This window comes from Uloborus diversus, chromosome 3 (genome assembly GCF_026930045.1).
Source record: "Uloborus diversus isolate 005 chromosome 3, Udiv.v.3.1, whole genome shotgun sequence".
Lineage (NCBI taxonomy): Eukaryota > Metazoa > Arthropoda > Arachnida > Araneae > Uloboridae > Uloborus > Uloborus diversus.
In genome coordinates, this window is record NC_072733.1 from 15926592 (window position 1) to 15950814 (window position 24223).

Consider the following 24223-nt stretch of genomic DNA (forward strand, 5'->3'; position numbering starts at 1 on the left):
ACTGAAGCTTGTGTGGGTTTCTATAATGCGTTTAAAGCTTTTTATTTTGTTAATGAAATATTTGAAATGTACATTTCAGCAGCTTTTAGTTAGTAATCTTAATATTAACTCTCAGATATTCTTTTTCTTGGCTCCATTATTAAAAAAAAAGAACTTTCACAGAGAAAACACCTGTCACTTTTTATATATTTGCTAATTTATTTATTTTTTAACTTTTAACAATGCAAAATTTTACCTTTCAAACTCCACTAAATTGAAACTATGAAGCCCTGTTTTGAAAAATTGGATAGGTTTAAGGGATCTAGATATGCTATGTTCTTAATTAGAATGTCCTCACCATTTTCTTTCTTTCTTTCTTTTTTTTTTTTTTTGGCATCTCTAGCTATTTTAATGTATTCACAAAGTAATGAATTAAAAGGTAGTTTACTATTTTTGTAGGAATAGTTTTACATATGTTGGAAAGAATTTCGAGGGGTGGGGAGTCAGCCCCCTCTGGATGTGGCCTTGGGTGCAGGGATCTAGCTCTATTTATTTTCTAGGATCAAGGGGTTTAAGAAAGTCATCAATCCTCATTTTGATACATTCAGAATCTTCAAATTAAGGTTTGAAATTTACATTTAAGAGCATCAAAATCCAAATAAAAAAAATAATAATTTATGAGATTCAGTTGAATCTTTTATGCATATGTGGAAATATGATGATATGACCAATTATGCTACTGAAAAAAAGTGGAACAAATAACAATTTAACCAGGGGGTCCAGACTGTACCATTAAAAATGTTAGTTATTTTTTCATTTTGGGGACTTTGTATTATTTGAGGGTGGTGCACCATTACTGTTGGGAAGGGGGGGGGGCACACCTGAGTAACCATTAATGTTGTTATTTTATTTTAGTAAAAAGTTTTAAAAGTTTGATAATAATTCAATTTTTGGGACCCCAGTCTAGGACTCTGGGTTTAAGCCTTGTCCATAAATAGATCTGCACTTTATATGTGTATAATGAATATGAAATGGCTTATTTGTGTTACCAGGTATTAAATAAAGAAATCTTATTGCAGTTGATAATCCGTGCATTATGAGTCCATGCCTAAATGGAGGTACCTGTTCCGAAATAAGTTCAACATTTATTTGCTCCTGTGCTCCGGGATGGACTGGAACTCGTTGTGAAAACAGTAAGTTTGATTCTAAAAAAATAGCTAATTTCTTTTTCATTGATAAACTGAATAAGTTGCATGGCCAGATAAAGTGTAGGCACAGCCATTTCTTTTCCTGAGTGTGTAGGAAGAGGTATCCTCCAATCACTTTTTTTTGCAATTTTCAGGAAACTGCAGAATACATGACTTATTTTTAAATTAATTTTTTTATTGCACTATTATGTTGTAAAGCTATGCTTTTTTCCCAGATATTAATGAATGTGAGTCATCTCCATGTCTGAATGGTGGAACATGTGCAGATTTAGTTGATGGTTATCATTGTTTATGCACTACTGGCTGGGAAGGTTCAATTTGTGAAAGTGGTATGAATGCAAAAAACTTCTTTTTTCTTTTGCACTATTTTTTGAAGGCTTCATTGTAATTTGAATATATTTTTCAGATGCAAATGAATGTGATTGGGACCCATGTGCAAATGCCATTGCATGTCATAATAAAGATGGTTCTTATGAATGTGAATGTCAAGATGGATGGGAGGGAAAAAACTGCACAAAAAATATAGATGATTGCATAGGACATTGTCAAAATGGTGCAACTTGTGTGGATTTGATAAATGATTATCACTGTGCGTGTCTTCCTGGATTTACTGGCAGAGACTGTCAAACTAATATAAATGAATGTGCCAGTAGCCCTTGTGCAAATGGAGGAGAATGTATGGATTTAATAGCTTCATTTCGATGTATTTGTCCTATTGGTTATAGAGGCTCACAATGTGAGGTACAAAACTTTTGACTTGTTATGTATCACTAATACCTGATTTCAATGGATGATTTTTTTTCTCAAACATTTAAACAAAGTTGTTTTCTAACTGTACTACTGTTTGAAAGATGTTTTCAATGAAGCAAAATACTTTGCAGTATTTTAATTATTGAATTGCATGTAAACATTGAGATATAGATGTTTTAGATGTAATAAAAATAAAAAATGTTAGTCTGAGCTTTTTCATCTTTTTTTAATTACCATCTTTAATGTCAACATATTGGTTAATTTTTCAAAAAGAAAAAAAAAAAGAAAAAAGAAAAATGTAAAACCTCATTTCAAAATAATTTCAAAAGCATATTGAGAGATCATTCATAAGCTTTTTAAACAAAATAATAATGCAGAATACAGTAACTACTTTTATAGATTAAAACTGAATACAGAAAAATATATAAGCCTAACATTTTTGTATCTATAAAACATTATTGTAAGATGTTATTGTTTACAGAGTAAAGTTTATTTTTAAGACAATTTAATTGCTGAAAAAACCTTGAATCTCATCAACAGATGGATTTTTTTTCTTTGTTTATTGAATGAATCATTCAATTAATATCATTTTACATTCATTCTCTAGTTAAATAACCTGAGTAGTTAATAACATAAAGATCATAAAATTTCACTGTTTACATAAGCTTAAACTAGGGTATGGGGGGAGGGGGGACAGTTAGAACTTCTGATTTCAGAGAAACTTTTTATTGCATATTTAGATTGATTTTTCCACCGTTTTGTCATTAAATCCTCCCCCCTATATTTTAGACTCCAATAATGCCTGTAATGGAATAGCTTATATACAATACTAATGGGTGCTAATTGTATCATCATATTAGTAACTTTTAACATTGGTATAGTTGAGGCAGTGAGAAGCAAAGGGATGTAAGTACCAAAATTAAAAATTTACAGATAACCTGTACAAATGGAAGAAAAGGCTCTCCTCTGCGTTGGTGCAAGGGAGAGAACAAGTAGCCTCGGTAGGTTCTGCTGCGCAGCAGATTTAGAAAACATCAACAAAAACCTACCTAGGATCTGAACATCCAATGCATCTTTATCAAAACTTGAAAAAGTCCACTTGCACCCCTTTGATTTTACTGTCACAATATATCATTGACTACATTAGAAATGTGTTTTTTAGAATCAAGTTTTCAAGTATAGCTCTTTAAGTATATTTCTGGAAACATAAAAAATATCATAAAATAAAGAAATCCTGAAATAAAAACAAATTTTGATACTACAATCTACCTCTTAAGTGTTTTTCTAAAGAACAGTTCATTGCTCACTCATAATTTAGCATAGAAGCTTCTTCCCATTTTACCTGGTGATTTCATAGGAAATAATTTAGCATACATATACGATAGTATAAAATCAATGCAATTATTTTTCTTCGAAGTTCAGATACAAAAAATAAAACTACTAAATTAGAACTAGAATTCATGCTTTCAATTCTTAGGGTATTTATTTGAATATCATATAAATCTTTACCTGCACAATATGTGGGAATTCAAAATAAAATTTGATATTTTACACGAAATATAGATTAATACTATTAATTGTAAGTATGAATAATTTTGAAAAAAGGGAATGGATTTCAAATTAAAAAAGATTTTTCTTCAAAATTGTACTTTGAAGCATGATGAAATTTATGTGAATCAAGTACATAAAAATAACTAAGATAAGAAAACCATTTACAAATATTCTTCTTTAACTTCACATTTTTGTGTTTAAAACTGCAAGTGATTTGTATTTTGAAAAAATGATTTGATAAACTTTCTACTGTTATTAATAAAATAGGAGAAAAACTGTACATAAATAAATGTTTGTCAATTGATCAAAAATGTATCAAAAGTATAATGTTAGCAATGCTTGCTACTTTTAGTTAAAGTTAGTATGTACAAACTCAAAATAAGAGTTGCTATTTTGAATTAATTGCTGATTTATATTATTAATTATAAGAAAAAAAATAGAGAAAAAAGTAATGGAATATAAATCACAAAAAAACATAGTGCATAAAAATTTCATTATGAAGTATGATGAAACTCATGTGAATAAAGAAATACATAAAAATTAGTTGTAAAAAATCAGTTTACAGACATGATTCTTTAATTTAAGAGGTTTGTTAAACTGTAAGTTTTTTTTTTTTAAATAATTTTAAGAACTTGCCACTGTTATTAATAAAATAGCTGATTAGTAATGCAAGATATTAATTCAAAATATAAAATGACTTTGTATTCAAATTTCCAGTATAAACTATTTATATTAATTTTTCGAATAATTTGCTTAAATATAGTGAAGTCTGTATCTTTTCTACTCGACCAATATTTTACAGTCAAATTCTTTAAATCAAAAGAGATGAGTTTATTTTTGTGGCTTTGACATAGTTTATTTAAGTAGAATTTTTTATGCTGAAATCCTAACAGATATTACTCAAATTTAACCACTACTATGCAAGAAAGAGGTTGCTTTTTTTATGTTGAAGTGCATATGGAAGTTCACTAAGCCTGTCAGGATAAAGTTTAATGCCTAACTAGGTGGTAGATTTTTTTGGAAATATTGTTTCACTGATTTTGAATTAATTACTTTCAAATTTACTGCTCTTTCCAATGTTCGGACTGAACGGTTTAAAATTTTTTTTCTTGTGAATTGAATAATAATTAGTGATTTCTGAAAAATTTTTAGTTTGATGTCGACCTCTGTAACCCTAATCCGTGTGAAAATGGAGCCTCATGCTTTAATATGCACAGAGATTATTACTGTCACTGCTCTTCTGATTATTATGGAAAAAATTGCTCTCATGAAAGAGCTATTTGTACTCCACCATTCTGTGATGGTAAGACTTCTGTTGTTTTAGTATTTAATTAATTAAAGTTCAATTTAATATTTTGTAAAATGCTTAGGTGAAATTCTTCCTACCATGTTTATTCCTTTAATTCTCTCATAAGACATATTCTTGAGCATTGGCTCAAGAAGTAGTGTAAAACTATTTTTGGACAAAGCAAAGTTTTCAACATCAATGAAATTTGATGTGAGGGCTATCTATTAATGCTAAATACAACACACACCTGTCATACTGAAAGAAGCTAGAACCCATATTGTCTTAGATACTCAACTGCTAAGATTTGTCCAAAAAACCATTTTATTTTGTTGAAATTAAGTATATTAGTGGCAGCTTAATGCCAAGTTCCAACAAATATTGAAAGTCAGGGGATTATAATGTCAAGGAAAAGTTGGGAAATTTTTATTGAATTAGAGGATTGATGAAAAATTAGTCAGTGAAAAATTGATTCTGCCATCTGTTTTCAATCCTGTTGAATTGTGTGAATTAAGCTTCTGCATTTTCATTTTTCTTGTTCTTTCTGCTATTGCAAAATATTTACAGTCAGTGGTTCTATTTCAAATGCTCCTTAAGATCCCTAATTTATTATCAGAGGAGATATGTTCATTACTTCCCTATTATAATGGTACCCTTCCATTTCACCTGGCAATTTAAAAATTATATCAAACTCATTGCTGTGTTGTTGCTAATCTTGTGAAGTGGGGATCTAGAAATTAAAAATAACAAATAATTTTGGCCACTAAACAATAGAATCTTCGAAAGTGATTCAATGTCGAAAAACCATTTATTCTTAAAATCTTTGCAGTGTGAACAATCGACTAATAGAGCAGCAACTGCAAAGCTTCCCTGCATAGCTACATAAAGCTGCGAGCAAATTTATTACATAATATTAATATTTCAAAGCATCATTCATTAGTCACATTCTATTTTATATGTTTGATAAGCGATTTTTCATATATGCTGTTTCATTTACTCTTTTTCTTCTGAAAAAAATTATAAATTACTGTAATATGTTTTAACTTTAATATAATGACAGCAATTGTCTTAAATATGTTATTGATTACTGTTTAAAAAATAAAAATACTGTTACAAATTAAGGAGGAGAGATGGATTGTGAAGATCATTACTTTTAGGAACATTATTTTCTGCTTGTTCAAAGAAATCCTAGCTGGATATCTTAGCTGGTCAGGGAGTTTTTCAGCAATTGGTCAAGGAAAGGTGGGAAATTCATTGTGAAGTTTCCGTAGGCAGTGGTGGATTTAGCATGTTGCAATTGCAAGAGACCCCGTGACATAAAAATCCCGAACGTGATCAAAACTGCAAATAAATTTTTTTACGCTAGACAAAGAGCTCCCTAGAAATGCATTGCACCAAGCTCCACATGTGCAAATGCGTCAATGTCTATGAAAACCCTGTATTTAAAAATATATGTCTAGTATTTGCATTGAGATATTTTGAAACATTAAACATACAAAATTGCACTATGGTATACAAATATTAAATTAATACTATATAAATATTCTAGAGCTAAGTTGATTGGAGAAAAAAATTTTAAGTTTTCAATTCAATCGAGAGCTCATTAACAAGAAAACATTACCCAAAACTCAATTTTAGCAGAACTTCTTCATTCAATCAAGTTTTAAATAATGTTTCAACAGTCAATTAAGTTTCCAACAGAGCTGCATAAGGGAAAGGGGATGTTAAAGTAGAGCACTAACCCTCAGCTTCCTACAAAAAGAAAACTTCTTTTCTAATACATATGATTCTTGGTTAGTTATGTTATTCATGCCTTTTGTAGGTATGTTATCTCTATGCTTAGAAACATCTTTCTTTTTAAGTTTCAAGAACAAAGCTAGTGATATGATTAAATTTTTTTGAATAGATGGTGAATCAAGTTCAACAGAGACAAATTGAGCTAAACTTGATTTCAAGTTTATGAGTCAATTTATAGCTCACACGTAGACCTTATTTATTCCGACTTGGTTGCTGTACTTTTATCTTTTCCGATAAAATTATTTGTGTTTCATATCAGTCAAGGTTTTCCTTCTTGGTTGTTCTCTACAGTTATACTTATTGATATTCATCAAACATTTCATGACATTTACTCAGCTCTTTCAAATTTCAAAAAATTCTAAAAATAGAATATCAAATAAAGTTAAATGGTTTTTCAACTCTGAAGTAAAGATCAATATATTTACCATCACTAATGAATCATCTTTTGTACTTTAAGGTAAGGATAATTGTGTTGCATACATAACCACCAATGACTCAGCAGTGGAAATTGTGAAAACTACTGCATGTGGAATCCATGGCAAGTGCATAAGTGAACCTTATGCAGACTTCAGCTGTGTATGTGATTCTGGTTATACTGGAAGATATTGTCATGAAAGTATGTAAAATTCAAAAATATATTTTTTTAAACTGCAATTTCTCATTAGCATGACATGTAACTTTAAAAATTAAGGGAAATATTTTGAGACTAACTTAAAAAAGGGAAGAATATTATTTAAATGTTTTTCTTTAGCCCTTTCAACACCAGGGACATACATGATATACATCTCAAAATTTTTATCTCTTTTACAAGGAGATTGAGTGAATTTGACTGACAGTGAAGTAGATTCAGATTGGTACTAAGTGATATAAAATTCTGCAGATGATTGTGCATGATTCGAAAAACAAAAGATTGTTTTCAAAAACTTGGCTGACTAATATTTCTTGTTCAATAACTGACAATAGAAGGATGTACGACATGTACTTTTATCGTGCTGAAGGGGTTTAATGTTAATAAAGTTATCAAGTATACAAAACTGTGAAATTTTAGCTATTTGCAGGGGTGCCCACGAGCAGGCCCATCTGGGCTGCCACTTTATCCAAAAGAAAATTTTATACCCAATGGCACAGATTGTGACATTGAATTTTTAGGGGGTTAATTTGAGAAGGTTTTTAATCTCATTGGGGGGCTGCCCCATATGCCCCTATGCTCACTGCCTAAGAGCATTGACACACTCCTAAAATAGTACAGAACCCCTAAAGAACAAGATGCTCAAAAGATGGAAGAATGTCATTCTCCCTTGTAGACACTCATGCATTATGAGAGATGCATATAGCTTTTTCAGATTTAACTATTTTCCTGATCATTTTCCTAATAATCAAAAGAAAGTTACTTTTCAAATATTTGAAAGGTGGCTTTCTTTCAAAATTTTAAGTACTAGAAATAACTTTATACATGTTGGCTTGTGAACGCCAGGCTAAACCTTGACTTTAGATGACTTTTTTGTGATACAGATGATTAATTGCCAACCCTATTGTTTTTAGTGGATGACTCCCATTTTTACCATTTTCTCCTGTTTTTAGTTTTTTCATTCAATTATCAAAAAGTTTCACTTTCTTCTCGATAGATGGCTCGCGTTTCTAGTCACCCATCATTGCCAGAGGAGAATAGAACTCCATATAGTGCATAAGAATAGGGACTGAAACAAACCAAATTTCTTGTCTAGGATAAGAATTGTATGACAAATATTCAGGAGAGCACCAAATAGGTTTTCTGCACCAACTTGCAACAAACCTTCATTTATGGTCGATTCTGTACCAATTTTTTTCTTAAGCATAATATGTATGTATGCCAGAAATAAAGCTGTAGCTGCTAAATACTCCATTTTCCCCTTATTTATTTGTATGCTGAATCGATTTTTTTCTGTGAAAAAGGGACAATTTTCAAGTTTTTTTTCTCTTTTTTCAAAAAAAAAAAAAAAAAAAAAATTTTTAAAAATTGGTATCAAATTCAGTGTACTGAAGGAATTGGCTTGTGCAAGAGTTTTATTTAAAAGAAATTTTTCAATTATTAACTCATTATGTAAATGTTAGTTTTTGAAGCTCTCCACATTGCATGTTCTAAAAAGCATGTGCTTTGTCTAAATTTGCACTGCAAATTTCAATCCTTTTGCATTTTGAAATTATTTTCATTAATTTGAAAGTTCGAAGATGTTTCAACATGTGCTACCTTATACCTACTATTCTATATTTCATTTTAATAATTTATTGATACTTTCTTCTCGATTTTAGTAATTAAATTTTGTAGTTACTTTTTTGGTAGGGCCTGGGGAATATACAAAATTGTAAGCGAAGGTACTCCTTATTATTTGATTTTTCATTTGCAGTATTTTGTTTTTCTTGATGCTACCAATTAGCTTACATCTCAGAAAAAGCCCTATTTCACTTTAATCACCATTAAATTTAATATTCATGACATTTAAAAAAGCATAATATAATAATGATGATGTAAAATGTATCACAGGCAAATCATCAGTGTACCTCTAGTAGAATCTTCGAAGGTTGGCAAGTATTCAAATATGTAATGTGTTTTATACTTTTGAGTTAATGTATAGTATGCTAGCAACAAACGATCATTCTGTTTTGAACATTATAGCTTTATGTTTATGTAAATCCAACGCACTGCTTAAAAAAAGAAAAAATGATGAAAAATATAATTCAGAAGATTAAAAAAAAACTGTTACTGACTTTTTAAGCTGAAGTAGATAACAAATTAAAAATGCAGGAATCCCTGTTTGCTGGTACCACAATACTTTTCATTGCGTGATTATTCATATCATAACTGCATTTAATGTATTTCTTCTAATAATACATAAATTCTGTATCAGATGTAAATGATTGTGCATCTTATCCTTGTCGCAATGGAGGCACTTGCATTGATGGACTCAACTCTTATTATTGTGTTTGCAAAGAAGGATGGGAAGGATCACTATGCCAGATAGGTAAATCTTTGTTTATTAGATGCTAATTTGTTAGAGGATTTATGATAAGAAACTATTATAGACATTGCAAGGTTTTATTTCTTTAAAAACATTTCACCAACATAAAGGCCCAGAATCTGCTGCTGGCTGTGTCTTTTGAATTTGTAGTTTCTAGTCATCCATACTATTCTTCAACTATTTACTCTGAAACGTATGCTAACTAAAGAATGAAATTTATAAATTTAAATAACTTTTAACTATAATTTTGTTCAGATGAACTTTTTTTCAAAAGGTATACGATTTTCATTATAAAAGTTTATCCTTTCTTTTACCCTTTAAAATTTTTTTAAATTTGACTATGTACATAACTTGAACTGACCTGCATGCACTCATCTTAATGAAAATATAACACAAGCTCCAAATGTGTGTGTCCAGGGTAAACTCCAAACTACCAGACCGATTTTATTGAAATTCTCAGTTTGTGTTGGTTAATGCTGGGAAGGTTTGTAGATCTTTTTTTTTTTTTTTTTTTTTGAGGGGGGGAGGAGGAATGTGATGAATAGTTCTTTTTTTTTTTATTAAAAATTTCATTTTAAGGCACAAAAATAGGATTTTCTACTAAACATAATTATTGTACCGTCTTGATTTTAGTTTAAATAAGCATCCTATCATCTTAATTTTAGTTTAACTGGAAAGTGCAGAAAAAATACCGCCTTATGAAAGTTTCTACTTATAGTTCAAAGGAATGGAGGGCCTTAATTAGCAACGGAAAAAAAACTATGCATTTCAAGTAAGGGAAAATCAATTTTAAATTTGACATTTGAACCATTGTCATTATTACTCAAATGTAGGCAAATAAAATTCTTTAAAAAAAGGAAGAGATGCAATAGAAAACAAACCTAATGAAATTAGACTGTGGACATGCATCACTGCAGACATTGTTGCCATTTGAGACATTGAGGTAGGCTATTACTGTTTCCTTTTGGTTTAAACAAAAGCTGCATATTGCAACAAGTGACGGTGACAAGTGTTAGGTAACATCATTCTTTAATATCAAAATGCAATGCTGCATATGGTTGCTTTAATGTGCAAAAAATTGGAGAAATTTTATTGGACACTTCTAAAAACCTCCTGTACAGTCCAGATTTATCGCCTTGCGACTACAATTTGTTTGGACTGTTCTAACAAGACTTAGCAAGACAAAGGTTTGATGATGATACAAGTGTAGAAGAGAGGGCACAACTGACTCCACACATACATCCCTTTTCTTTCTATCACGACTGCATCAAAAACGTGCCAATTCGGTGTAGACAATGTGCAATAAAGAGAGGACTCTATGCAAGAAAAAAGGTCCCTTAAGTTTTTTCACTTCTTGAAACTTATGTTATGGTAAAAGTTAGTTTATATTGTTTCTGATGACATAATATTGATATTTTACAGAAAAGGATGAATGTGAATCTAATCCTTGCTTAAATAATGGAACATGTATTGATGCAGAAGCGGGATTTTGGTGTGAATGTAAACATGGATGGAAGGGAAAACTTTGCAACTTGAGTAAGATATTTATTTTGTTTATAGCTGACAGCAACATGCTTTTGTATTGTTATAGGTTTATGTTTTTGTTTAGATTCACAATGATTTGAGTTGAAATTTCAAATACAAGTAGGAACACAAATCTAACTTATAGATTTTCACAAAGATATAGATAGAGCTCAATTTCACACTTGTGTTTGTTTCAAACTAATGCTTCCTTATAATTTAGCATGAGAAATTGATCAATTTCTAAACTTTGTGCTTCGAAATGGAATAGATTTAAAGAATTACTATTAACTAGCTCATTTCAGTAGAAAACAGTACAGAATTATTTTGCTCTGATTTTTACTGCAACTATAATTGAACTGTAACTGATATATAACATTTTCTTTTCACTTGACAGCCCAGAATGTTCAGTCACATGATTTAATAAAATAGTTACACATGATTGAAATTTAAAAAGAACTATGATTTATAAATTGAAAGTTTTTACATTTTGAATTAAAATTACATGCTGAAAACTATAATCATGGAAAGAAGTTCATATTTAAAAGAAAATAAAAATTATGATGGTTTTATATAACATAATTTTATAATGGCAATTTTATTTTAATACAGAAAAAATAGAAATCATACATTTCTGGATAGACTGAAGTAAATATTTAATATTGACAATATAACCATGATGAAACACCTCAAAATATAATGGTATGTACATACTAAAGCAAGTTGTTCAAGAAATATTAAATATTTATAAAAAGTGCTACACATAGTAAAATTAGTTTTCTTTAATATATCCATAATGATTTCAATGATCTATCAGTCACTTTCTGGTTGAAGTAGTAAATTGATATGAAATTTCATTGTTAGAAATGTTACTAAATTTTAGGAGTTAATCGAGCATAAAAATTTTATTTTTGAATAGAAAACACTCACTGTGATGTCACAACCTGTCAAAATGGTGGAACCTGTCATGACTTGGGAGATAGTTTCCAATGTGTTTGTCCTGAAGATTGGGTTGGATATGCTTGTCATTTATGTAAGTAGACCAGATTTGGAGAAATAATTTTTAAATAAAAATGTTTGATATGTTATCTCAAACAAAAAATTTTTTTGAGAAGCTGGCAGTAGTAACTACAGTGTGCGCGTGTGTGTGTGTATATATATATATATATATATATATATATATATGGGACCCTCTTCAAAAAGTGTAATTTTTCTGTCGCACGCCTTTTACAGAAAAACCTTTAAGAAACAATTCATTTAACAATGCTTTTTAATTTCATCAAAAATGTATCTATTTATACCTGCCAACAATTTTTAATAATAATTTTTATTTTAGCATATTTTTGCTTCATAATATGTGAATTCTCACCTCTGTGGTATGTCACACACCTTGTGTAACTGTTTATGTTGCTTAATAGCTTATTTAATTAAAAGTATATGTTTATTTATTTGTTATTCCTTTCACAAGTGTCTCAAATACTAATTGTTTAAATATATTTAATTTTTTAATATTGTGTTTTAGTTCGTTTTTCTTAGATAAGTAGTCACGTCACACAAAAGTCTCACCTCCATTACCTAAACACAAAATGTCATTCCTCATTAACACCTGGCACTAATGACATCATATTTTATTTTCCATGATAGAAGGGAGCCCCCTTGTTTATTTTCAGCCATAGTTGAAGTTGTGAGATTTCGTCGAACAACAAGAAGACAGATTTTGCTTTAAAAAATTAGTGTAGTTATGCTGACTTCTCACCTCCCTGAATTCGAATTTCAGGGATGTAAATTAATGCAAAAAAAGAAGTGAACATGTTTTCATATGCTTAACATGTGCAGATTGTAGTAATGAAGAAAAAAAAACTCATAAAAAATGTATCTATTAGGTCTATATTAATGGAAAGATCCTCACCTCCGTGACAGACCTTATCCATCTCATTATTTCTGAGGTGAAGATAATTGATGGAGGGGAAATACATCAATAATAGGCATTTTACCAAAATTATAAATTGCCAGTATATCCTCAAATTTACTAAATACTATTTTTTAACATACATTTGAAACTACTAATTAAATCGTACTTTAATTAAGAGAGCTTAATATTATATTCCCACTAGTCATTAAATTAGCTGATTGTTTGCATAATTAACAAAATTACTACTTTGATATAAAATTGGCCTTGATTTTTAAATATTAAAAGTTTTTTTCTTTTTTTTTATTTCCGTGAACAAGGCATTTTTCAATTTTTTTTATTTATGAATAAAATAATTGGAACTTAGCTAGGCCATTGTTTATGTTTACTTCTAGTAGGTAACACTTTCATGTAAGAATGAAAAAAAAAAGAAAACAAAAGGTTTCGAATTCGAAAAATATTAGAGTTCATAAGTTACGTTTTCTGGAGAATGACCCATATATATATATATATACAGTAAAGCACCATTTATAAGTTTCTCTTTTATACGTTTTTATCAATTATACGTTTCTTAAATTGGTCCCAGCAGAGTCAAATACACATTAACCTATACCTATTATACGTTTTTCCATTTGTATGCTTTTTTCATACAGTCCCTTTAAAAACGTATAAACGGTGCTTCACTGTATGTATATATATATATATATATATATATATATATATATATATATATATATATATACACACACACATATACATAATGAGATCAAGGTTCTCTGAATTTATGCTTGGTTAGAAAACAAATATGATTATAGAGGCAAATTTCATCTTGTCTGGAATGTAAAAAGCATCATGGAAGGAAGGTTTTTGTACAAAATGTATTTCTATGATATGTAATGATTTATTCATTATTTATTATATATCATAATGAAATTGGTTCTGAATGTTAAAAAAGAAAAGAATGGATCATAAAGATTTTAAATTCTGTTTTCAGCTGTGAACCCGAGTTGTAAGTCTAATCCTTGTCAGAATGGAGCTACATGCATAGATAATGAAAGAAGCTATTCTTGTGTTTGTAGAGAAGGATTTGATGGACATCAGTGCCAACATAGTAAGAATTTTTGAAACTTTATATGTATCTTGCATTTTTCAGTTAAGTGAGGTAAACGTTTTTCTTAATACCAAAATACAACTTTTTGCTTTAAAAATGTTTAACAGTACTTCCTCATTACTGACTTATTTTATGAGTCTGTGAGGCTCTATCTTATCCATTGGGAGATCTAACTGGAATTGTAATTTCTGTTTTGTAACTAAAGATATTTTCTGTTAATAACTATCTTTTTAAGAGTGTATTTACACTGTGTATCTGAAGTAACTGCAGTTGATCTGAAGAGAAATCTCCTTAGAGAAGAAAAACTCATCTCGATAAGATCACATTGGCTATGACATAAGCTTTTTACAAAATGTTATTTGTTGCATTAGAAAATCACATTTTAATATATGTATATAAGTACAAGTATATGCAGAGTAGGGGTGTTTTGTTCACAAAGGAATGGGTCTAAAACAGTGATTCCCAACCTTTTTCAAGCCGCGACCCCTTTTTCACCAACTAAACAACCTGCGAAACTCTATGTGTCCCCTATTATATACATGTACATGTGTGTGTGAGAGCGTATGCATTGGCAATGCACATATTTTACATGATAACTCAAGGTGCTTGAGATATTTTATTTATGCTTATTGGAAGCAACACACAATGCTTGTAGAATTGGAAAAACAGGGAGTCACTAATACAGTTAAACATACACTTTGACACTTTCAAAATATCTTGCATCCTAGCAGAGGTGAATACAGGATTTGGTTTTCGGAGGAGCCGAGGTCATAAAAATCTTTTTAGTCTTAGCGTCTTCAACTTCCATTGGAGTGAATGAAGGCATTTTCTTTCAACAATGCCATCGCTAGATCAAAAAATTGGGTTGAGGACATTTGGCAGCCGCTTAATTTTTTTCAAATGTATATATTGCAAAAGAGAGTTCAGATTTTGGTTGAAGGGGGTTGGGTGTCATTATTAGCATCCGCACAATCAAAGTAAGAGAACTGTGTTATGTAAGTGGAGAAAGAGAACTAATAACATGAACCTATATTTGGGGCTAACCTAACCTGGCAGCGCCTTCACAGTGCTCACATGTTAGGTTTGCACCAACTATAGAGTCGTGGGTGTAACATTCGTGGAGGTCCTTCCCCGGAAAATTTTCAAAATTGTAATTCAAAAATTACAGTTTACACGATCTATGGTGATGTTTGAAAGAGGGGTTCAGGGACTTTTATGTACGGTTCAAGCTCAGAGATTCTGCCTTTAAAATTGAAGTCTTTAAAATGAAGTTTCACACGATTTAACGATAGGGAGGCGTGAGGAGGATCAGGGATGCTCTCTAATTTTTCAAAAATGAAAATGAAATGTCCAAAATAAGCTCAGTTGTAGACCATCTTTTTCTGAAGATAGAAGAAGAAAAGAGATTCAGGCGATCTTTCCCTGAAAATTTTTTGAATTTGAGGTTTTAAAAATGCAATCATTGGTTATCTTTGTAAACGTTAGGAAAAGGTTTGGATTCAAAGCCTCTTCCCAGAAATTTTTTCGAAATTGAAGTTCCAAAAACGAAATTTTAGACGAGTTTTAATGATGTGTGGGGGGGGGGGGGGGGGGAAAGAGGTTTGGAGGTATTCCTGAAGAAATTTTTCGAAATTTAAAAAAAAAAACAGAATAGTTGGTTATCTCTTATGACAAGGGGAAATTTTCAGAGACCCCCTCCCCCACCCCAGGAATTTTTTTGAAATTCAAGCAATAAAAACGAAATTTTTTACGATCTTTACCTATGTAAGGGGGTACAGTAGGCACTGCTGTGGATTTTGTTTTTTGAAATTAAAATCATAAAAACCCATTTCTTGGCTATTTTTGATAAAGTTAGTAGACGAGATGGGGTTTGGAGCTCTTCCCACAGTATTTTCAAAGTTAAGTCCTAACAACACAACTAGAAGCCTTTCTATCTTTCAGGATAGAAATTGAGAATTTGAGCAGCTTTCACAGAAATTTTCTGAAATTGAAGTTCCAAAGTCGAAATTTGACACGATTTTGAATGATAATGTTAGAGAGAAGTGAATTCGGCACTCTTCCGTGGAAATTTTTAGAGATTGAAGTCTCTAAACAAAAGTTTTAGATAACCTTGGAGGAGATCAGGAATTTTGGCATGAAAGGGGAGAAGAGGGGGGTTGCTGCATTCCTGTTGCTGTACTGCTAAATTCTTCATCGTGCTCAAATACTGATGCTACTCTAAAATGATGCTATTTTCTCCTATGTATTTTTATTTTTAAACTGTGCAATGATACATTTTTCAATCTAGGGATAATGTTGCAACCCCCTAAAAATTGCTTTGCGACCCCCTTGGGGGTCCCAACCCACAGGTTAGGAACCCCTGGTCTAAAACATACACCTTTTAAAATGATTGGTGCGATACGATCTCCTAACAAATAAACTGCCGTTCTTTTTGAACAATGATATTTATTTTATAGTTATCTCTGTCTCATTAAATTTCTTAATTTATTTTTTGAAAATATCTTTGGATATTACATTTATTTTACACATTCTAAATCACTTTTTGGTTTATTTTACCCTTCAAAATGGTTTATAAGATTGCATTTGGCATTTAAATTTTCTTTTAAAGATCAATTTTGCAATTTTTTGACATGTCGATTTTATTTATTTTTGACTAAATAAATTTAACTATTTAGTTTCGTACCATGCAGGAATCGAAGCTGGGATTTTTGAAATAACATGTCTTACCACTTGGTCACTAAGAAGTAGCTTACTAAATGAAATATAATTGTTTTGTGCATCTAAACCTAAATAAAAAGTTTCTTGAATATATTTTTATTTGCATATTTTCCAAGTGTTAAGTAGTTTTAGCTGCTTTTCTTTAAAAGAATGTAATGAAACCAATGAAACAATTTTAATGTACGTAAGTCTCATACAGATTTATCACCTGCAATTTTTTAAAATGAATTAAGTTGTTCAAATGAACAAGTTCAGTGTACGAGCAAAAAACATGAACGGTCCTCTGATGAATGGATCAGTAAAAAGAACAACATTAACACAGAAGGTCTAGTAGTTTAAATAATGGTCAGAAGATGGAGGTCTTCAGTGCTCTCCTGTGGAAAATTTTGAAAGATTAAGCATGAAATTAAGCATTTTTAAGACATCTGCAGCATAGAATTAGTGAATCTAAAATGTGACTGTATAAATAGTATCTATTTTTTTTTTTTTTTTTGAAACAATGGTGGTACCAGGATATCCCTTGTGGCCTACTATGTTTTTCTGCATGTATCGTCCGCCCTTTTTGTGTATCTGACTATGTACATACGAATGACATATGTCAAAAACATTCCTTTGTTATACATCTTTTCAAAAGAAGCATACATAAAAAAATAACTTGTCATCAGTACATTAAGCAGAATTATTATTGTTTTGTACTCTTTAATTACCTGCATGTAACATCAGAGTTGAATAACTATTTACAAATGCATGTGTTATTCAGCATTAACTAAATTTTCACAAAGTGAATTTGGCACAAGATGCAACTGCATCTTTGTCTGTTTTTCATCCAGCTTCAACCAACTTCAGATTCTGCATATGGGGCAGTTACAAAAGAATTCATATTAACTGCTGAACACAGCTCAAATCTTCTCTAGCCTCATGTCATATTTTCATTAGTGATATCCTTTTTTTTTTTCTAATCATAGATCCCACTGCATTTTCTCCTGATTTTTTTTTTTTTCAATACCTAAATGATTTTATTAGGAAATGGAAATTTATCCCACCTATGTGATAGCAGATTGATATGATTTAGATGGTAATAATGATGAGGAAATGAATTGAATCAGTCTTTTTTTTTTTTTTTGAAACTGTCTCATTTTGAATTTGCAGCCATTTTTCTCTTTTGTGTAAACTATGTTTAGTTATATTAGGTGAAAGCAATTAATATATGGGTAGATTATTGATTCAAAAGATCAATAGTATCATCCACATTATAGAATTACACATTTGAAACCATTTTACACCCACAAAAAAGGGGGAGGTGATCTCAAGATGATGAAATTAATATAAAAAAAAACATGCCATAATAAAAATAAAATATTAGTCATTTAAGAAGGTATGTACATTTTATATCAGTTTATATTTCAACAGTTATTGCACTTGACACAATACTATGAGTAAAAAACTTTTGTATTGAGAAAGGCAGATTGTAACTGTAAATTAAAACACCTGTGTTTCATAAATGTTTATTGCAAATAAAATGCATGGACGAATCTTTAAAAAAAATACATGTTGTAATCATTAGTAAATTTTAAGTAGCAGTTTGCTATTTAAAATACCCTGAATAAATGCTTTGAACATTTCAGAACATTTGTTTAGCTGAAACGTAAATAAAGAAGCTAGAATGAAAGATTTATACACAGCAAAATTTCTTTCATAATGGGAGAGAAAGAGATTATTTAAAATGTAGAACTAAAACTTACAATGGATATTTTTGTTTTTTGAAAATTTTGTTTTGATTTTGAAAACAAATAAGATAAGTTGAAAACTTAATTTCAAAGCTAGTTACCTAAGCATTCTTGCATAACAGCACTAAATAATCAGTGTACAAAATTTTGAGAAATCGAATTTCTCCCCATCTTTCCAATGTTAGTAAAATATTTAGAGCATGCAGAACAGCAAAAATGCCACACTAATGCCTATTTAAGAAGAAATAAGAAATCCTAATAAATTGAGTTAAAATGCTTATGAGGTGAATCGCATTTTTAGTAACCATGACTATAATCTTGATTACTTCTAGGTTTGGGAAATTAATGCTTCTAATATTGTTTTAATTTACTTTTTAGACATAGATGACTGTCTTTCCAATCCTTGTTTTAATGGGGCACATTGCATCGATGGTGATAACTGGTTTTTATGCGAATGTAGTCCTGGATTTTCAGGCCCAGACTGCCGTATAAATATAAATGAATGTGCATCATCACCTTGTCCTGAAGGTTCTACTTGTGAAGATGGTATCAATGAATATCGATGTATTTGTCCACCAGGAAAGACTGGACTGTTTTGTGAAATAGGTATTACTATGTTTTTTTTAAAATTGTTACTACATATTATTCAACTTTCAATAGAGACAATATAATAATTGTAATTAAGAATGTATGTTACCTTGCATTAAATATTTGAATTGTCAACCATAACTGTAAAACAGCACAAAAGCTTTAATAATCCTACAATGAAATGTAAAAATGGAAAAAAAGATAAAAGTGCTAAAAACAAGAAATATGAAATTTAGTAAAAATTTGGAATCAGGAACTATTAGTAGCAGGGAAATGAACTGAGCAGCTTTAAACTGTGTAGCATTTTATTTTTTAGCTACTATTCTACAGAGTAGCCAGTGCATTATTATGTTTTTATTTTTGTTGAGCAAAAGCATTTTTAACTCTGAAAATGTCTTACAAATTGTTGGCCATTTAAACTGCTTTTCTTTCATTTTAATTTAAATGCATGTTTCAGATGACATAAAAGTTTGTGATTTTCAAGGAATAAAGCATTCAGAAGGAAGTCGGTGGGAATTTGAATGTAATTCTTGTTTGTGTCAAAATGGAGAAGTAATTTGCTCTAGAGTAAGTGAAATGAAATCTCTTTTTGTCTTTAAATGAAATTTCCAAAGAAATCAAAAAATAATTTAATTTTATTAAATGAGTTATTTTTTTTACTTCAATAGCTGACATACAGCTTATCTAAAAGTTTATTTTAAATTTAATTTGCAGAATTCAACTTAATTTCAGCAACCTTCAGTTTAAATAAATTTTTTGTAGTATTAAACAAATGACAGCAGAAAAAAGTGTTGTCATGAAAAACTTAAGTAACTATTTTGTTGAATAGGATCATTTTAAAGAACAATATTGATAAACATTTTGATTAAGCACTTCAGCATCAGTTTTACAAATAATATTGACCGGTTAGTAGTTTAAACTTCAAAAATTACAAATTACATACTTAAAGTTAGGTAGAAATTCCAGTCAATAAAAAAATAAAATCTGAAATCTTCAGCAAATCTTGAAAATATGCAAAAGAAATTTTCATTAAGTTAATTTGGTTAGTAATTGCAAAAAGGAAATTAGATTAATTATGACGGAAAGTATGAGGAAAGCAGCATTTTTAATTATGCACATGTGACCAGGAAAAGTTTTACAGCTGGTTATTTTTATATATATATATTTTTTTCAATTCTTTAAAATTCGGTTCTACAAGAAAAACAATATTAATTACACTTGCAATTAAATAATGAAATAAATAAAAATAGTTAACTCCCGATAATCCGCGGAATTGGGTGGCACAAGTGCCAGGAATAAACCGCAAAAAAGGCTAAAATGAGGGACTAATAAAGTGAAAATTGTCCTTCCTCAAAAATTTGGCTGTATTGATGCATTTTACTTTTTACAAACAATGAAAATGTATACAGTACAATAAAAATGTTTTGTATTTTTGCACAGCAGAACTTACTATCAATAAAGAACAAGTGTATAAATGATGAAGAAAGCACAATAAATAAATAAATAAGCTAATAAGTAAAACAAAAACAACTGAGTTTAAACTTACATTTTCCAAAAAAAAAAAAAAAAAACCAGCCATTTGTATTTGCTTTTTGCTGCAAAAATACATGTTCCTGATTGTTGATTGATTTGCAGATCATCTGCTCGCTGATAATTGGGAGTTTACTGTATATGAAACAAAGTAATACCTATGAAGAATAATTGTTAATTGTGAAAATCAGAAATCGTCAGTATAATGTTTGTCTTTTTTTTTCTTTGTCATTACATTTATTGACTCTCTGGTTTGGATAAAAGTGTTGTATTCCAAATACAAAAAAAAAAAAAAAAAAATCATGACTGTATCTTTCCTTTTAGAATCATCAATCAAAAATTGGAACGTTGCTGTATTTTCAAACTTAAAAAACTTAGAAAATATTAAAACATTTAAAAATATCTTTACTAGTGATAATATGATAAATGACCTATTTTTTAAACTATAGGTGCCATGTGAAATCCCGACTTGCAATTTTAAGAAAAGTTTTTACAATCATAGTAAAGAATGTTCCCAAGGAAATGTTTGTGTACCAGTTTTTAATCAGCCTTGTTTGTCCCTGCCCTGTACTGCATCTGAACAGTGTGTGAGTGAAAAAGGTCTGAATTTATATTTATCTGAACGACTACCATCCCACTGCAAGCCAAATGACGCCATTCTTGGAAATAATTGTGTTAAGTTATCTGTGATGGTTGAGAGAATAAAACCTATAGTAAGTTTTTACATTTTTTTCCCTTTGAAAGCCAAGCGTAAAGATATAAAGTTTCTAATATTAAAGAAATTACAGTATGTTCGTACTCATGTGTCACCAGAAGAGACTGTCCCCCCCCCCAAAACCCTCAAATGAGAAAGACCTGATAATTAAATTCTAAATTATTTTTAGACAAAATTATGTTAAAAGGTAAAAAAAAAGGTAAACAAATTTAAAAGCAATAGTAGTTTTGTTGTAATGAGTTAATTTCCCAATGATTTTTATGGAGTTAAAATCCAATAGATGTTAAAACTTGCAAAACTTGAACTTTTGAAATTTTTTCTACTATGTTAGAAAAGTATTGTATGAATTTACAGTAGTACAGTTTTGTTTCATGACAGCATTTTCAAAGCAAATATTTATTTTGAAATATATTTGATTAAAGCATAAGTGATAGATTATAATATATTCTTATAATGTATTATAATGTATTATAATATTATATATTATATTTATAATATATTATAATACTAGATTATAATGTATAATATTAAAATCTCACAACTTCTTTATGGCTGAAAATAATTAAGGGGGCTCCCTTGTATCATTGAAAATAAAATGTGATGTCATTACTGCCATGTGTTAATGAGAAATGGCATTTTGTGTTTAGGTACTGGAGATGATAATTTATTGTGTGACATAATTCCTTATCCTACTAAAACAAACTAAAACACAATATTACACAATTAAATATACTTAAACAATTAGTATTTGAGACATTTGTGAAGGGAATAATAAATAAGTATCTACTTTTAATTAAACAAGTTATTAAGCAACATAAAGTCACACCAGGTGTGTGACATGCCACGGAGGTGAGAATTCACATGCTGTGAACCAAAAATATAATTATTGAAAAAAATGTTGGCAGGTTTAAATAAACATACTTTTGATGAAATTAAAAAGCATTGTTAAATGAAGTGTTCCTTGACGTTGTTACTGTAGAAGACGTGTGGCTGAAAAATAACACTTTTTGAAGAATGACCCATAAGGAACATACACAATCAAACACACCCATATACAGCTATTTATATATATATATCAGTGGCGTACCTAACATGGGCTGTTATTTGTGGTGTAACCCCGCCCCCCCAACCTACAAAGGCAAAAAAGAAAAAAGGGGGTTTTAATGTTCTATGAAAACATGAAACTCATACAATTTTCAGAAACAACTACATTTGTGTTATTATGAAATTTTAAGTGGGTTAATGTTCTTAAGACAAATAAAACAAGGAACGCTTTTTATGCAACCAGCCGTAGAGGCATATGTGCAGAGCCATTGCAAGGTCTAAATCATAAGGAGGTATATGAAATTGATGGCCCCTAAATTATTACAAACGTATCTCAAACAAAGGAAAATAATGGTTTTCAGTTTTTTTGGTTTAAGAGGAAGTCACTACTAGGTCTAAGTTTTGACAATATGAACCAAACCCTGAGTATAATATTCACTCCATGGTATGGGAGGGGGCTCCGGAATTTTTTAAATTTGCAATCTTAAAAATGCATTTTAGCTATATATTTCTCATGAAGTTTTAATTCCACTTTGGGTGTCACCCCCAGACTGGTTACACCCAGGACGGACCCAGCCCCCCCCCCCCCCATAGTGGTGCCAGTATATATAAATTGTAGATGGTTATTTCGGAATATTTTGATAGAAAAAAATGCAAATGGGAGACAAATATTGTCATATTTATCTTGTTTGATTAATATCCTTTTAACTCCATTTAGCATGCAATACATTAGAGATATATTCATGAAAATTTGAACCACTAATTCTTACAATAAAGATGTAGTACTAATAAAGTTTGTTTTTATAACTAAAAATTAGATGGATAGAATATTACCTAATTTTTATAATAGTAAGAAAAAAAAAAGATTGTTCTGGTTTGACAGTGAACTTGTCATGTTTATATGACTTATGGTAAAATAAAAGTATTTTACTAACATGATGAATGAATGAGAAATTTATAAACATTTAATTTCAGGTGCACAGTCTAAATCAAGTTTGTTTTGAACTTCAAAGATTTGTGTGGGCATTGGATTTTGTTTCTATGCCAGTATATGTTCAGTGCGGATTTCAAGAGCATGCATTTCACATAATTGAAATCACAATAGTAAGTAAAAAAATTCCTTCATTTTTTGCATTGACTTGAAAATTTCTTTAAATGTTCTCTTTTTATGTGCATAATACTTTAGAAAAAAAAATGTTTTTTTATGTTGATTATAAAGTTATTTTATGACAAAAATCGAACAAATTTTTAAATTGTGAAATTTTATTATTAACACTGAAAATTATTGAAAATTAAGTAATAATAAAATTTAGAGGCAGTTTTGTGAAGATAATCTTATTCCTACCCCCTGCCTCCCAAAGTTTATATTTTGACAAACACTAATTGGGTGCAACAGCTCATGCATCCAATTTCACACCAGAAAAATCGGTATATTGAAATTTTATTGATGACTACTTGTCACATGATTGTCACAGGAACTCTTCTGTATGTCTTTACAAACATAATTCTTTTGAATTATTTCAATTGCTATGATGCACAAAATAATAATTAAAAAAAAACATACACAAAAAATTTCCATTGTTGGCATATTTTTCTGAAATATACTTCACAGATAAGAAAAGGGATTACAGAGTATTATTAGGAATTTTACAAAGGACTATGATGCAATGTTAGACATTGTCATTACAATGTAATCTGTTTGTCAGTTTTCAAGGCAAGTCTGCAACTGGTCAAAGAATAATATACAAACTTTAATGTTAAAAAATAGCCTTAGATTTATCATGGATGATTCTG

General features: G+C 29.8%; 1 protein-coding gene across 1 annotated transcript in view; it reads left to right on the forward strand.

The window, feature by feature from the left end:
• LOC129218236 (protein jagged-1-like) overlaps positions 1 to 24223 on the forward strand; it is a 140314-nt gene that overhangs the window by 102687 nt on the left and 13404 nt on the right. Inside the window, exons 7-19 of the mRNA XM_054852461.1 lie at positions 1059 to 1172; positions 1403 to 1516; positions 1594 to 1928; positions 4641 to 4791; positions 7028 to 7186; positions 9456 to 9569; positions 10989 to 11102; positions 12007 to 12120; positions 13991 to 14107; positions 18931 to 19158; positions 19598 to 19707; positions 21120 to 21383; positions 23405 to 23533. Coding sequence (XP_054708436.1) covers positions 1059 to 1172; positions 1403 to 1516; positions 1594 to 1928; positions 4641 to 4791; positions 7028 to 7186; positions 9456 to 9569; positions 10989 to 11102; positions 12007 to 12120; positions 13991 to 14107; positions 18931 to 19158; positions 19598 to 19707; positions 21120 to 21383; positions 23405 to 23533 — 2063 coding nt within the window. The remainder of the gene's footprint in view (positions 1 to 1058; positions 1173 to 1402; positions 1517 to 1593; positions 1929 to 4640; positions 4792 to 7027; positions 7187 to 9455; positions 9570 to 10988; positions 11103 to 12006; positions 12121 to 13990; positions 14108 to 18930; positions 19159 to 19597; positions 19708 to 21119; positions 21384 to 23404; positions 23534 to 24223) is intronic.